The following is a 15,045-nucleotide window of genomic DNA, read 5'->3' as shown; positions in this document are numbered from 1 at the left end:
ATTCAGTACACCATCACATAGTAAGTTGATCCTTGCTAATACATGCATATTCTTTACAACTTTTACAAAACCAAAAAAGTGGTATCTCCTCATGTCTCACCACATACATACAGGGTGCTGTAGGAAAGTCTGTTTTTTATACTTAATGTACTAAAAGTTTATTACAGTTTAAAACTGAACTACAGTTTAGAATAAATAAGTGTTAAGCTTTTCAAAGTAAGTGTTAAAAGAATGTTTTAAAATTGCTAATCTACAAGATGCAGTAACTTGAAATGTGAATAGCAAGGTTCTTCAGCCATCTTTATACTGAGTCTAGACAAAAAGTGTTTGCATGCTATTGTTGAAGAGCCAGCAGAGGGAGCACAAGTTTTAAAAAAACATTCTTATAGCTGTGTTGACCTCAGTGATGTTGGTGCTCAAGAACAGTAGTAAACAAAAGAGCCAATTTAATGTCACCACAAACTGGAACTGAAATAACTAAACCAGTTATAATTCACACTTTTAGTTATTTTGGTACAAGTCTGTATGGAACACTCTTATTCAGAAATAAGGGCTTCTCTATAGTTTTTATATTGCTATAACTATATCAGTTTAGAAACTTTTATGAGAATAAATCATACTGATAAGCACCTTTATAGCAGTAAAACTGCATCCACTCCAGAGGGTTGTACCACTAACTATATCAATCCAATATACTTATAGCAGTACAAAAATATGTTTAGACTAACCCAAAGAATATCCACCCAGATTTGCATCAAAACAACTAGCCTGAGGGAATATTACAAAAAGAAAGAAATGAAGCACTTTAGTATTCTTTGTAGTTCTACAATACAATGGCATTACTAAGTAAACAGCAGAGAGCTACTTCTTAATCTCTTCCTCTGAATCATGCCCTCTTCCTCTGAATCATCATATAGCTGTGCTTGGTACAGCGGTAGGAGAAGGAATCCTTCCGCTGTCCATGGAGAAGCAAGGACCACTACCCTTGAACCACTATCACAGTAGTGGTATTTCAGCTGCAGTAGTTCCTGCTGCTGTGCTACTCTAAATAGAGTTGGTGAAGCACTTGGAGGAGAGGAAGGTGATCAGGAACAGTCAACATGGATTCACCAAGGGCAAGATATGCCTGACCAACCTGATTGCCTTCTATGATGAGATAACTGGCTCTGTGGATATAGGGGAAGTGGTGGATGTGATATATCTTGACTTTAGCAAAGCTTTTGATACGGTTTCCCACAGCATTCTTGCCAGCAAGTTGAAGTATGGACTGGATGAATGGACTATAAGGTGGATAGAAAGCTGGCTAGATTGTCAGGCTCGATCAATGGCTTTGATCAACGGCTCGATGTGTAGTTGGCAGCCGGTATCAAACGGAGTGCCCCCAGGGGTTGGCCCTGGGGCCGGTTTTGTTCAACATCTTTATTAATGATCTGGATGATGGGATGAATTGCACCCTCAGCAAGTTCACAGATGACACTAAGATGGGGGGAGAGGTAAATATGCTGGAGGGCAGGGATAGGGTCCAGAGTGACCTAGGCAAATTGGAGGATTGGGCCAAAAGAAATCTGATGAGGTTCAACAAGGAGAAGTGCAGAGTCCTGCTCTTAGGACGGAAGAATCCCGTGCACTGATACAGACTGGGGACCGACTGGCTAAGCAGCAGTTCTGCAGAAAAGGAACCTGGGGATTACAGTGGATGAGAAGCTGGATATGAGTCAGCAGTGTGCCCTTGTTGCCAAGAAGGCCAACGGCATATTTCGCTGTATTAGTAGTAGTGGACCCTTGCCAACAGATCGAGGAAAGTGATTATTCCCCTCTATTTGGCACTGGTGACACCACACCTGGAGTATTGGGTCCAGGTTTGGTCCCCCCCACTACAGAAAGGATGTGGACAAATTGGAGAGAGTCCAGTGGAGGGCAACGATTAGGGGGCTGGGGCACATGACATATGAGGAGAGGCTGAGGGAACTGGGCTTATTTAGTCTGCGGAAAAGAAGAGTGAGGGGGGATTTGATAGCAGCCTTCAACTACTTGAAGGGGGGGCTCCAAAGAGGGAGCTAGGCTGTTCTCAGTGGTGGCAGATGACAGAACACGAGGCAATGGTCTCAAGTTGCAGTGGGGGAGGTCTAGGTTGGATATTAGGAAACACTATTTCACTAGGAGGGTGGTGAAGCACTAGAATGGGTTACCTAGGGAGGTGGTGGAATCTCCATCCTTAGATGTTTAAGGATGGAGATTGTTTAAGGCCTGGCTTGACAAAGCCCTGGCTGGGATGATTTAGTTGGTGTTGGTCCTGCTTTGAGCAGGGGATTGGACTAGATGACTTCCTGAGATCTCTTCCAACTCTAATATTCTATGATTCTATTATTCTAATCCACACAGCAGCAGATCAACCCATGCCAACTGCAAACTTTGCTGTATACACAAAGGTGAAGGGAGCCAGAGATCTCCCCTCAGTTATACAGTACCTGGGACCTTCCATGGGCAAGGACAAGATTTTGCCCTTAAACCACATTTGATCTTTTTCTGTTGCCTGATGACATGTTATGTCCTCTTCTCTATCAGGCAGAAAAGTCCCAATCAGAATGAAGCAATTTTCACATCCCACTCTGCAAACATGATTTCCATTTTGATTACTCCAGAGCTGTGAATATAGCCTGTCTCATTTCCCTAATGCTACCCTCTTACCCTAGGCAAATGACCTTAGGTTAAGGGTCTGTACTGGTGTCATCATGTCATGGAAAAATATTTGAGTACACAATTTGTACTTCCTATGTCACAAGTGCCAATGTTACAGGTATGTAGGTCAAACTAGCAAGTACCCTTAACCTGGGGAGGGGATCCAGAAACCTTACAGCTGGGCTGAAAACAGAAAAGGAATGGAGTTGTGGGCAGGAGAGGAAGAAGCTAGAAAACCAATACCAGAACACTTGCTCCTCAGAGAAAAAAGGCAGCCCAAGGATGACTGCACTAAGCACTAGATGCTCAGACACAACACTGGCCAATGCGGACAGATTCAGGAAGCAGTGCTTCAGGAAAGCGTGTACCAGATGCCAGTTCAGTATTTAGTTCATCTACAGATGCTTCTCTCCTCTTTCTACCAAGGAGGTGATTGTAGGATAACCCTTTAATTATGGGATATTGGAAAAGGCTAAAAAAAGAACGGGACTTCCTCAACCCTTTGGTTTTAACCAAGTACATCAAAGGAATACTGGAAGATTTCTTACCAAACCTTAGCAGGAGGGCAACTCAGGAGAGAAATTTCCTGGTTAAAGTGAAATGGTGAAACTACTTTAAAGGAGGGAAACAGATCAGATAGATAGATCATGGAAGATTAGGGTTGGAAAAGACCTCAGGAGGTCATCTAGTCCAACCCCCTGCTCAAAGCAGGACCAACCCCAACTAAATTATACCAGCAAGGGCTTTGTCAAGCCGGGCATTAAAAATCTCTAAGTATGGAGATTCCACCACCTCCCTAAGTAACACGTTCCAGTACTTCACCACCCTGCTAATGAAATAGTTTTTCCTAATATCCAACCTAGACCTCCCCCACTGCAACTTTAGACCATTGCTTCTTGGTCTGTCATCACTGAGAAGAGCCTAGCTCCATCCTCTTTGGAATCCCCCTTCAGGTAGTTGAAGGCTGCTATCAAATCCCACCTCACTATTCTCTTCTGCAGACTAAATAAGCCCAGTTCCCTCAGCCTCTCCTCATAAGTCATGTGCCCCAACCCTCTCCAATTTGTTCACATCCTTTTTGTATTGGGGGGCCCAAAACTGGACGCAATACTCCAGATGTGGCCTCACCAATGCCAAGTAGAAGGGAATAATCACTTCCCTCAATCTCCTGGCTAATGCAGCCCAATATGCCATTAGCCTTCTTGGCAACAAGGACACACGGTTGACTCATATCCAGCTTCTTGTCCACTGTAATCCCCAGGTCCTTTTCTGCAGAACTGCTGCTTAGCCAGTCGGTCCCCAGTCTGTAGCAGTGCACGGGATTCTTCCGTCCTAAGAGCAGGACTCTGCACTTCTCCTTGTCGAACCTCAGATTTCTTTTGGCCCAATCCTCCAATTTGTCTAGTTCACTCTGGACCCTATCCCTACCCTCCAGCGTATCTACCTCTCCCCCCAGCTTAGTGTCATCCACGAACTTGCTGAGGGTGCAATTCATCCCATCAGCCAGATCATTAATGAAGATGTTGAACAAAACTGGCCCCAGAATCAACCCCCGGGGTATCCTGCTTGATACCGGCTGCCAACTACACATTGAGCCATTGATCACTACCAGTCGAGCCAGACGATCTAGCCAGCTTTCTATCCACCTTATAGTCCATTCATCCAATCCACACTTCTTTAACTTGCTGGCAAGAATACTGTGGGAAACCGTATCAAAAGCTTTGCTAAAGTCAAGGTATATCACATTCACCGCTTTCCCTATATCCACAGAGCCAGTTATCTCATCATAGAAGGCAATCAGGTTGATCAGGCATGACTTGCCCTGTGGGAATCCATACAGACTGTTCCTGGTCACCTTCCTCTCCTCCAAGTGCTTCAAAATGGATTCCTTGAGGACACGCTCCATGACTTTTCTAGGGACAGAGGTGAGGCTGGCCGGTCTGTAGTTCCCCGGATTCTCCGTCTTCCCTTTTTTAAAGATGGGAACTATATTTGCCTTTTTCCAATCATCCGGGACTCCCCCAATGTCCAAGAGTTTCAAAGATAATGGCCAATAGTGGCTAATGGCTCTGCAATCACATCAGCCAACTCCCTCAGGGGCATCCAGCCCCAGGGACTTGTGCATGGCCAGCTTTTCTTAAATAGTCCTTAACCTGTTCTTTCACCACTGAGAGCTGCGCACCTCCTACCCATACTGTGTGGCCCAGTGCAACAGTCTGGGAGCTGACCTTGTCCGTGAAGACCGAGGCAAAATAAGCATTGAGGAGAGGCTGAGGGAACTGGGCTTATTTAGTCTGCAGAGGAGAAGAGTGAGGGGGGATTTGATAGCAGCCTTCAACTATCTGAAGTGGGGATCCAAAGAGGATGGAGCTCAGCTGTTCTCAGTGGTGGCAGATGACAGAACAAGGAGCAATGGTCCCAAGTTGCAGTGGGGGTGGTCTAGGTTGGATATTAGGAACAACTATTTCACTAGGAGGGTGGTGAAGCACTGGAATGAGTTACCTAGGGAAGTGGTGGAATCTCCATTCTTAGAAGTTTTTAAGGCTCGGCAGGGGGTTGGATTAGATGACCTCCTGAGGTCTCTTCCAACCCTAATCTTCTATGATTCTATGACTTCAGCTTTTTCCACATCATCTGTCACTAGGCTGCCTCCCCGATTCAGTTGCCTTTCCTTGACCACCTTCTTGTTGCTAACATACCTGTAGCAACCCTTTTTGTTACCCTTCACATCCCTTGCTAGCTGCAACTCCAATTGTGCTTTGGCCTTCCTGGTTACATCCCTGCATGCTCAAGCAATATTTTTATACTCCCTAGTCATCTGTCCAAGTTTCCACTTCTTATAAGCTTCCTTTTTGTGTTTAAGTTCACCAAAGATTTCACTGTTAAGTCAAGCTGGTCTCCTTCCATATTTGCTATTCTTTCTGCACATTGGGATGGTTTGTTCCTGCGCCTTCAATAAGGCTTCTTTAAAATACAGCCAGCTCTCCTGGACTCCTTTCCCCCTCATATTAGCCTCCCAGGGGATCCTGCCCATCAGTTCCCTGAGGAAGTCAAAGTCTGCTTTTCTGACCAGGGTCTGTATTTTGCTGCTCTCCTTTCTTCCTTTTGTCAGCATCCTGAACTCGACCACCTCATGGTCACTGCTGCCCAGGTTGCCACCCACTTCTACTTCCCCTACCAATTCTTCCCTGTTTGTGAGCAGCAGGTCAAGAGGAGCACGGCCCCTAGTTGGTTCCTCCAGCATTTGCACCAGGGAGTTGTCCCCAACACTCTCCAAAAACTTCCTGGATTGTCTGTGCGCTGCTGTATTGCTCTCCCAGAAGATGTCAAGGTGATTGAAGTCCCCCATGAGAACCAGGGCCTGTGATCTGGAAACTTCTGTCTGAAGAAAGCCTCATCTACCTCATCCTCCTGGTCTGGTGGTCTATAGCAGAAGCCCATCACGGCACCACTGTTGTTGCTTTTGTCTCTAAACTTAACCCAAAGACTCTCAACAGACTTTTCTCCAGTTTCATACTGGAGCTCTGAGCAATCATACTGCTCTCTTACATACAGTGCAACTCCTTCACCTTTTCTCCCCTGCCTGTCCTTCCTGAACATTTTATACCCATCCATGACAGTACTCCAGTCATGTGAGTTACCCCACCAAGTCTCTGTTATTCCAATCACATCATAGCTCCTTGACTGTGCCAGGACTTCCAATTCTTCCTGCTTGTTTCCCAGGCTTCTTGCATTCGAGTACAGGTACCTTCTCCAGGATGAATCTATGATCTGGCAGAAGAGACGACTCTAGGAGGGGCCCTAATGTGTTGCACAAATTGTTTGGGCTTCTTCCATTATGGTCAACAGCTGATCGCAAAAAAACTGATGCAGTCTGCTCTACAGACACAGTGAAGCTCTGCATATAAATAGGTCCCATGAAAGAGGACCGAGCATCTCAGTTGCAGCGAAGAGCAGGCGATATTTCAAAAGTGATTTTTTTTTTAAGTCTCTCTTGTTTTTTCTCCATTATAAAGAAAACCAGCTACAGCAATAACTAACAAACAGAGAGAGCACCTCTGTCAGAACCATCAGCTGCTTTCTGAAGTGAGGCAAGAAGAAAACTGCACAGCCTACTTGTAGAAAGTAGAAAAAGACAGTGTGCCAAGAGTGTAAATTGCTTCATTCTGATCTGTGGCTTCTTGTCTGGTTGAAAGAGAACAGGACATACCCAGTTGTCTCTATTAGTGACACACACTCTTGCCACAGAAGAAACATATTATGACTGGACTGATATAGAAAAGTCTTTATACATGCTACTTGATATTCTACGATTTATTTGTAACACAGCTGTTAAGAGACGAGAAAGGTTACACATTGAGATAAAGATTTCAAATTAAATACCTGCACCAATCATAGTGATTGGAGATTCGATATATATCCATTCATCAGTATATATACCAGAGTGAACAAAGATAAGTCCATCAAAATGAGCTTCCTGAACCCCACCGAGGGCATCCTCAATGGTGTCATAGTACTAAAAAACAAAAACAAAATACAAACATGAGTTTAGCAAAAAAATAACGATGAGAAAGGTATACAAATATTCATATGAAGTGATTCAGAAACATACCAACATATTTTCTCTTCCTTTATATCTTGCAGGGTTACTGTAGAAGTGTTCAGCAAAGCCTGGCTTTACATGTGCTCCTTTGTACTGAAATAGAGAAAATATTTCAAGATAAACCTATAACTAAGCAAGCTTGTTGTATATGTACATATACGCATTTATATGTATATATAAACATTTTAGAAAGTAAATCAGCAAAAGGGTATAGTTGTAATAGTTTGATAGGTTCCGTAACAATTTATATTTTGAAAATGTGTTCATTATACATCTGGACTCCATGAGTTGCAATTTCCACCCAGTATGGATACAAAAATTTGCATCCCTTAGCTACATTTTAAAGTGTTAATTAGGACCAAGGAAGAAGTTGTAAAGTTAGTACTGATATCAACCATTAAGCAAGCAGTAAAAGATTCAGAATTTTTAAGATGAGAAAGGACCATCATGACCATCTTATCTGACCTCCTGCACAGGGCATAGAATTTTAAGTCATTCCTGCATCAAACTCATAACTTCTGATTGAGCTGGAGTATATCTTTTACAAAACATTAAATCTTGATTTAAAGACTTCAAGTGATGGAGAATCCATAGGTAAGTTGTTTCAATAGTTAATCTCCCTCTCTGTGAAAAATGTGTACCTTATTTTAGGTCTGAATTTGTCTAGGTTCAGTTTCCAGCCACTGGATGTTATTACTTTGTTTGCTAGATTAAAGAGCCTTCTGATATCAGAAATATTTTTCCCCATGCAGGTACTTGCACATTGCGATCAAGTGACTTCTTACTAACCTTCCCTAGGATAAACAAAAGATACCGAGCTTCTTTAGTCTCTCAATGTACGGCACATTTTTCCAGACCTCAGATTATTCTCGTAACTCTTTTTCAAACCCTTTCCAATTTTTCAGGGGGTAGCCGTGTTAGTCTGTATCTACAAAAACAACAAGGAGTCTGGTGGCACCTTAAAGGCTAACAGATTTATTTGGGCATAAGTTTTCGTGGGTAAAAACCTCACTTCTTCGGATGCATAGAGTGAAAGTTACAGATGCAGGCATTATATACTGACACATGGAGAGCAGGGAGTTACTTCGCAAGTGGAGAACCAGTGTTGACAGGGCCAATTCAATCAGGGTGGATGTAGTCCACTCCCAATAATGGATGAGGAGGTGTCAATTCCAGGAGAGGAAAAGCTGCTTCTGTAATGAGCCAGCCACTCCCAGTCCCTATTCAAGCCCAGATTAATGGTGTTAAATTTGCAAATGAATTTTAGTTCTGCTGTTTCTCTTTGAAGTCTGTTTCTGAAGTTTTTTTTGTTCAATGATAGTGACTTTTAAATCTGTAATAGAATGACTAGGGAGATTGAAGTGTTCACTTACTGGCTTATGTATGTTACCATTCCTGATGTCCGATTTGTGTCCATTTATTCTTTTGCGGAGGGACTGTCCGGTTTGGCCAATGTACATGGCAGAGGGGCATTGCTGGCACATGATGGCATATATAACATTAGTGGATGTGCAGGTGAATGAGCCCTTGATGGTGTGGCTGATGTGGTTGGGTCCTCTGATGGTGTCGCCAGAGTAGATATGGGGACAGAGTAGGCAACGAGGTTTGCTACAGGGATTGGTTCCTGGATTGGTGTTTCTGTGGTGTGGTGTGTAGTTGCTGGTGAGTATTTGCTTCAGGTTGGGGGGTTGTCTGTAAGCGAGGACTGGCCTGCCTCCCAAGGTCTGTGAGAGTGAGGGCTCATTTTCCAGGATAGGTTGTAGATCGTGGATAATGCGCTGGAGAGGTTTTAGCTGGGGGCTGTATGTGATGGCCAGTGGTGTTCTGTTCTTGTTCTTGTTGGGCCTGTCCTGTAGTAGGTGATTTCTGGGTACCCGTCTTGCTCTGTCAATCTGTTTCCTCACTTCCCCAGGTGGGTATTGTAGTTTTACGAATGCTTGATAAAGATCTTGTAGGTGTTTGTCTCTGTCTGAGGGGTTGGAGCAAATTCGGTTGTATCTTAGGGCTTGGCTGTAGACAATGGATCGTGTGATGTGTCTTGGATGGAAGCTGGAGGCATGTAGGTACGTATAGCGGTCAGTAGGTTTCCGGTATAGGGTGGTGTTTATGTGACCATCACTTATTTGCACTGTAGCGTCCAGGAAGTGGATCTCTTGTGTGGACTGGTCCAGGCTGAGGTTGATGGTGGGGTGGAAATTGTTGAAGTCCAGGTGGAATTCTTCAAGGGCCTCCTTTCCATGGGTCCATATGATGAAGATGTCATCAATGTAGCGCAAGTAGAGGAGGGGCACTAGGGGACGAGAGCTGAGGAAGCGTTGTTCTAAGTCAGCCATAAAAATGTTGGCATACTGTGGGGCCATGCGGGTACCCATAGCAGTGCCACTGACTTGAAGGTATAAGTTGTCCCCAAATCTGAAGTGGTTGTGGGTGAGGACAAAGTCACAAAGCTCAGCCACCAGGCGTGCTGTGGCCTCATCAGGGATACTGTTCCTGACAGCTTGTAGTCCATCCTCATGTGGAATATTGGTGTAAAGTGCTTCTACATCCATGGTGGCCAGGATGGTGTTTTCAGGAAGAACACCAATGCATTGTAGTTTCCTCAGGAAGTCGGTGGTGTCTCGAAGATAGCTGGGAGTGCTGGTAGCGTACGGTCTGAGGAGAGAGAGTCCAAATAGCCAGATAATCTTGCTGTAAGAGTGCCAATGCCTGAGATGATGGGGTGTCCAGGGTTTCCGGGTTTATGGATCTTGGGTAGCAGATAGAATACCCCTGGTCGGGGTTCTGGGTGTGTGTCCATGTAGATTTGTTCCCGTACTGTAGCTGGGAATTTCTTGAGCAGATGGTGTAGTTTCTTTTGGTATTCCTCAGTGGGATCAGAGGATAGTGGCCTGTAGAATGTGGTCTTGGAGAGTTGCCTGGCAGCCTCCTGTTCATAATCTGACCTGTTCATTATGACTACAGCACCTCCTTTGTCAGCCCCTTTGATGATAATGTCAGAGTTGTTTCTGAGGCTGTGGATGGCATTGCGTTCTGTACGGCTGAGGTTATGGGACAAGTGATGTTGTTTGTCCACAATTTCAGCCTGTGCACGTCTGCGGAAGCACTCTATGTAGAGGTCCAGTCTGTCATTTCGACCGTCAGGAGGAGTCCACGCAGAGTTCTTCTTCTTGTAGTGTTGGTAGGAGGGTTCCTGTAGGTCAGTGCACTGTTCAGTGGTGCGTTGAAAATATTCCTTGAGTCGGAGACGACGAAAGTAGGCTTCCAGATCACCGCAGAACTGTATTGTGTTCGTGGGGATGGTGGGACAGAAAGAGAGTCCCCGAGATAGGACAGACTCTTCTGCTGGGCTAAGTGTGTGGTTGGAAAGATTGACAATGTTGTTAGATGAGTTGACGGTACCACTGTTGTAGCCCCCTGTGGCAGGTAGGAGTTTAGATAGCTTACTGTCCTTTTTCCTCTGTAGAGAAGTGAAGTGTGCATTTTTCAACATCCTTTTTAAATTGTGGACACCAGAACTGGACACAGTATTTCAGTAATGATCTGACCAGTCCTGTATACAATGGCAATATCACCTCCTCACTTTTACATGGTATTCCTCTAGGATCATCCAAGGATTGCATAAAAATAAAGGTATAAAAAACACACACGATCCTTTCTTTTAAAAAGCGCTTGATTGAGTAAGGCAAAAGTCAGAAAAAGGGAGCAGAATTCTCATCTTATCAAAATTTGGCTAGACCATGGTAGCTTTTCCCACCCCCCCATTTTCATTCTGTGGCCACATGCCACATTACCAAAGAGGGGTGGAGATTTTATTTTAACAAATCTTTCAACTTCCTTGCAACTTTGCACCTGATTTTTCTGGGCTAACCATTAGCCCCATACTTATAGCCAAACCAAGTGCCCTTATTCAACAAGCTTAGAATGTGAATACTATTATAAATATTAATAAACTGAACTCAATATCTTACTTTATTACTCCTTTACACACATTTTGGAAAGCATGGTGCCCACCCATTCTTATATTTTGGATTAGAATTCCCATCATTGGCCTTAAAAGATGATTTGCTGCTAAACTCCTGGCACATAAGCTGGAATGTCCTCTCGTTTAAGACCAAATGCTGTCAATGTATTCTGAGTTTACTAAGGAAAGTGCACCAAATATTAATGAGTCAGTTCCATTATGACAACAAGAATACATAGCCAAGGGCTATGACAAAGCTCCATAGAGTCAATGATGAACACGCTAATAAGAACCTCAATTCATGCCCAGAAACATTGAGCTGGCATGCTCACCAGACGCTCCATCACAGGAAGTCAAATTTCTGCAGAGTGGTCCAAGATAAGTTACTCAGATACAGGCACCTTTTTCAGACAGGTACAATGATTTTTTAAATCATGATTTATTATAATATTGCACCATCAAAGCTTGACGGAATATGGTGTTTTAAAAGGTGACTAGCAAATGTAAAATTCCCTCAATATTTCAGTAACTTTGCCCGTGTGTTGACTGCCCAGCATAAACAAGCTAAGAGGAGCAAGACAAAAAAGGGACTCCCCCCCCACAAAAACAACAACAACGCACAACTTTTTTCTTTCTTTCAGATTTTAAGAAAAACAGTCTCTCTCTGTCTGGCTGTTGAGGGAATCCTGCACATATTGGCTTTGTTACTGAAATCTGGTACTTCACCTATGCAAATTGTCTTTAAATTACAATATGGAATCTTTCTGGGGATGTGAAAAAACAACATTCATACCAGCTGCTGAAAGCTTTCTTTCCAGGGATTTGGGTGTTCATATTCTTCTGGATTAATCTGATAGAATTTACCAGGTTCTGGATGCATCATTGGACGTGTATATTCAAATACTTCCATATACAGTCGTTTCCTAAACAAAAGTGTTTTCACAAAAAACAATCAGAACAGAAAATTAAGAATGTATTTAAATGGTACAAAGTTATAAGTCAGGTGTATCACAATTACAACAAACCTATTTAAAACCTTAAGGGAGGAATTTTCAAAAGCATTCATTGTTTACTCTACTCCCACTGAAGTTAATGGTAAAACTCCATAGATTTCAGAGTTTGGCCAATATTGAGTATTTTCAAAGATCTCAACCCAAAGTTTTAAAACCAAAAATGGTGCTTATAAAATTAATGAGTAAAAGTGGCTTTAAGTTAAAACAATTCTAGTTGTTGAAGACTGAAGAGAAGAGACACTGCTGCATTTTGTAACATGCATTTGGTGCACATTTAAAGGCTCAAGTCAGCAAAGGACTTAGGTACATGCTTAATATTAAGCACATTACATGCTTTTCTAAATAGAGAGATTTAAGGATGTGTTTACGTGCTCTGCTGAATCAGAGCTGAAGTGTGTGCTAACATAAGGACAGAAAGGTTATGCTGCTCTGTCCTTTCTTAAAATTTTGCTATTCTTCTTATTGATGTTCACCACCACACCCCAAAAACAGCTGCCAAATATCCTAGTGCAAGAGTACACGATGCGCTGCATTTGGTAGTGCAAAGAGAAAGTTACTCACCTTGTGCAGTAACATAGGTTCTTCGAGATGTGTGTCCTTGGGGGTGCTCCACTTTAGGTGCTTGTAATCGGAGACTTGTGGTAGCAGTGCCCGGTTTGGTCGCACATGCGTCGTCCCCGTCTTGCGCTGCTTTAAGCGGTGATCTGGCGCTGTGCGACCAGCCCGCCCTCTGTTCCTTCTCTACTGCATTTAGTGTGCAACTCCAAAGTAGAGGGGAGGACGGAGGGTAGTGGAGCACCCACAGGGACACACATCTCGAAGAACCTATGTTACTGCACAAGGTGAGTAACTCTCTTCTTCCAGTGCTGTCCCTGTGGGTGTTCCACTTTAGATGACTTCAGAGCAGTGTCCTCCAGTGGAAGGAAGGGGCTTTGGAGTTGAAGTCATGGCAGATGACAGTACATTGAGCCCGAACATTGCATTAGATGTTATATGTTGTTCTAATGCATAACGTTGCATAAATCTATGGGCTGATGCCCAGGTTGAAGCTCTACAGATGTCAGTAATGGGAACACTGTTTAGAAAAGCTATCGAGGTTGATATTTCCCTGGTAGAGTATGTGCAAATCCCCGTAGGGGGTTGCAGGTTATATTAACAGTAACAGTTTGATGCAGCCAGAAATCCATTTGGAGAGCCACTGTTTAGATATGGTGTCTCCTTTTAATCGTACAGTGATTGAGACAAACAGACCTTGTTATGTCTATGTAAAAGGCAGGGCTGTCTCCAAGCCACCCCAAGCTCCGAGAGCGCAACTGCCCAAGCAAAAAAAAAAAAAAAAAAGAATGGCCGGAATGCTGCCCCTGGAATTGTGCCGCCCCAAGCACGTGCTTGCTTTGCTGGTACCTAGAGCCGATCCGGGTAAAAGGCCAGGGTCCTGCATAAATCGAAGGTATGGAGTATGGCTTCCCATCTGTCCCTATGTGGTTTCGGGTAGAATGTTCGCAGGTGAATGGGTTGGTTGAGGTGAAATGATGACCTTAGGTAGGAACTTAGGATGCGGCCTGAGGGTAATTTTATCTTTGGAGAATACTGTGTAGGGTGGATCAGTCACGAGGGCCCCAAGTATTACTATCTGCCTTGTGGAAGTAAGGGCAACAAGGAAGACCACCTTCATTGAAAGGTGAAGGAGAGAACACATAGCTAACGGCTTGAAGGGGTGTCTGGTGATTCCCCAGAGAACTAAATTGAGGTCCAATGGTAGGGTAGATGTTGTTGAGGCCCTTGAGAAAGCACTTGGTGATGGGATGTGCAAAAATGGATATGCCATCCATTTTGTGGTGGAATGCTGTGATGGTGGAGAGGTGTACCTTGATTGAACTCACTGAAAGTCCTGATTCCTTGAGTTGAAGTAAATAGTCCAGAATCATAGGTAAGTGAGAAGAGATCGATATGATCTGCCTCTTTTGATGAATTTGTGTAGACGTGCGTGACAGATAGTTGCTCTGCGAGTTTGTCAATTTGACTGTGTGCTTGATTGTTTGAAAAGTGTGAATTGGGAGTGCTTTCTTCCAGGTGGGCCTTGAGTGGGCCTGACTGTTATAAAAAGGCAGTCAGCTGTGAACAAGCTGAGCGGCAAACAGCGGAGAGGCTAACAGAGGGAGTTTGACTGGGAGTTCGCCTGGGGAGAGCCCACTGAGGTGTTCAACTTGCAGGCTCCTCTGAGTAGTTGCTGTAACAGCTGAGAAAGCTCTTAGAAGAAAGGTGATATGGATGGTGAGCGATCGGCTGTTGTGACCTGCACAGGATGTGCCATGTTTGTCTTTCTTCCACAGGACAGAAGCGACTTTGTTTGTACAAAGTGCAAGGTGATCTCCATATTGGAAGAGAAGGTTCAAGGTCTGGAGAAACAAGTATCAACCCTGCGTTGCATAAGAGAAAATGAAGATTTCCTGGACAGACATCAGGATATGCTTCTACGGGCACAACATTCTGAAGAATCAGAGCAAGCTGTGCTGTGGGGACAGAAGGAGGTGAAGAAAATTGGCAGCATGTGACCTCCAGAAGAAGAAATAGGAGCATCCATGTACCAGCAATGCAGATACAGATGAGCAACCGTTTTCATGTTCTCTCCACAGGAACTAATGCGAAGAGTGGACTAGATGATACATCTGAGGGAAGGGAGCAGAAGGAGACTCCACCAAATGGAAGGCATGAGATGCACTGTCCTAGGGATGGGGGGTTCCACGATCACCACTCCCAAGAGAAGGAGGCGGATGGTGGTGGTCGGG

General features: G+C 44.0%; 1 protein-coding gene across 2 annotated transcripts in view; it reads right to left on the bottom strand.

Moving 5' to 3' along the window:
* The window catches only part of FBXO11 (F-box protein 11), a 100,704-nt gene that overhangs the window by 56,743 nt on the left and 28,916 nt on the right, over nt 1-15,045 (bottom strand). For both annotated transcript variants that reach the window (XM_065400459.1, XM_065400460.1), the window contains exons 4-6: nt 12,037-12,166; nt 7,292-7,375; nt 7,063-7,195 (exon numbers count right to left, since the gene is read on the bottom strand). In XM_065400459.1, coding sequence (XP_065256531.1) covers nt 7,063-7,195; nt 7,292-7,375; nt 12,037-12,166 — 347 coding nt within the window. The remainder of the gene's footprint in view (nt 1-7,062; nt 7,196-7,291; nt 7,376-12,036; nt 12,167-15,045) is intronic.

Source organism: Emys orbicularis, chromosome 3 (genome assembly GCF_028017835.1).
Source record: "Emys orbicularis isolate rEmyOrb1 chromosome 3, rEmyOrb1.hap1, whole genome shotgun sequence".
In the NCBI taxonomy this organism is placed as follows: domain Eukaryota; kingdom Metazoa; phylum Chordata; order Testudines; family Emydidae; genus Emys; species Emys orbicularis.
Note: the sequence above shows the minus strand (reverse complement) of the source record. Positions and strands in the feature narration are given on the sequence as shown.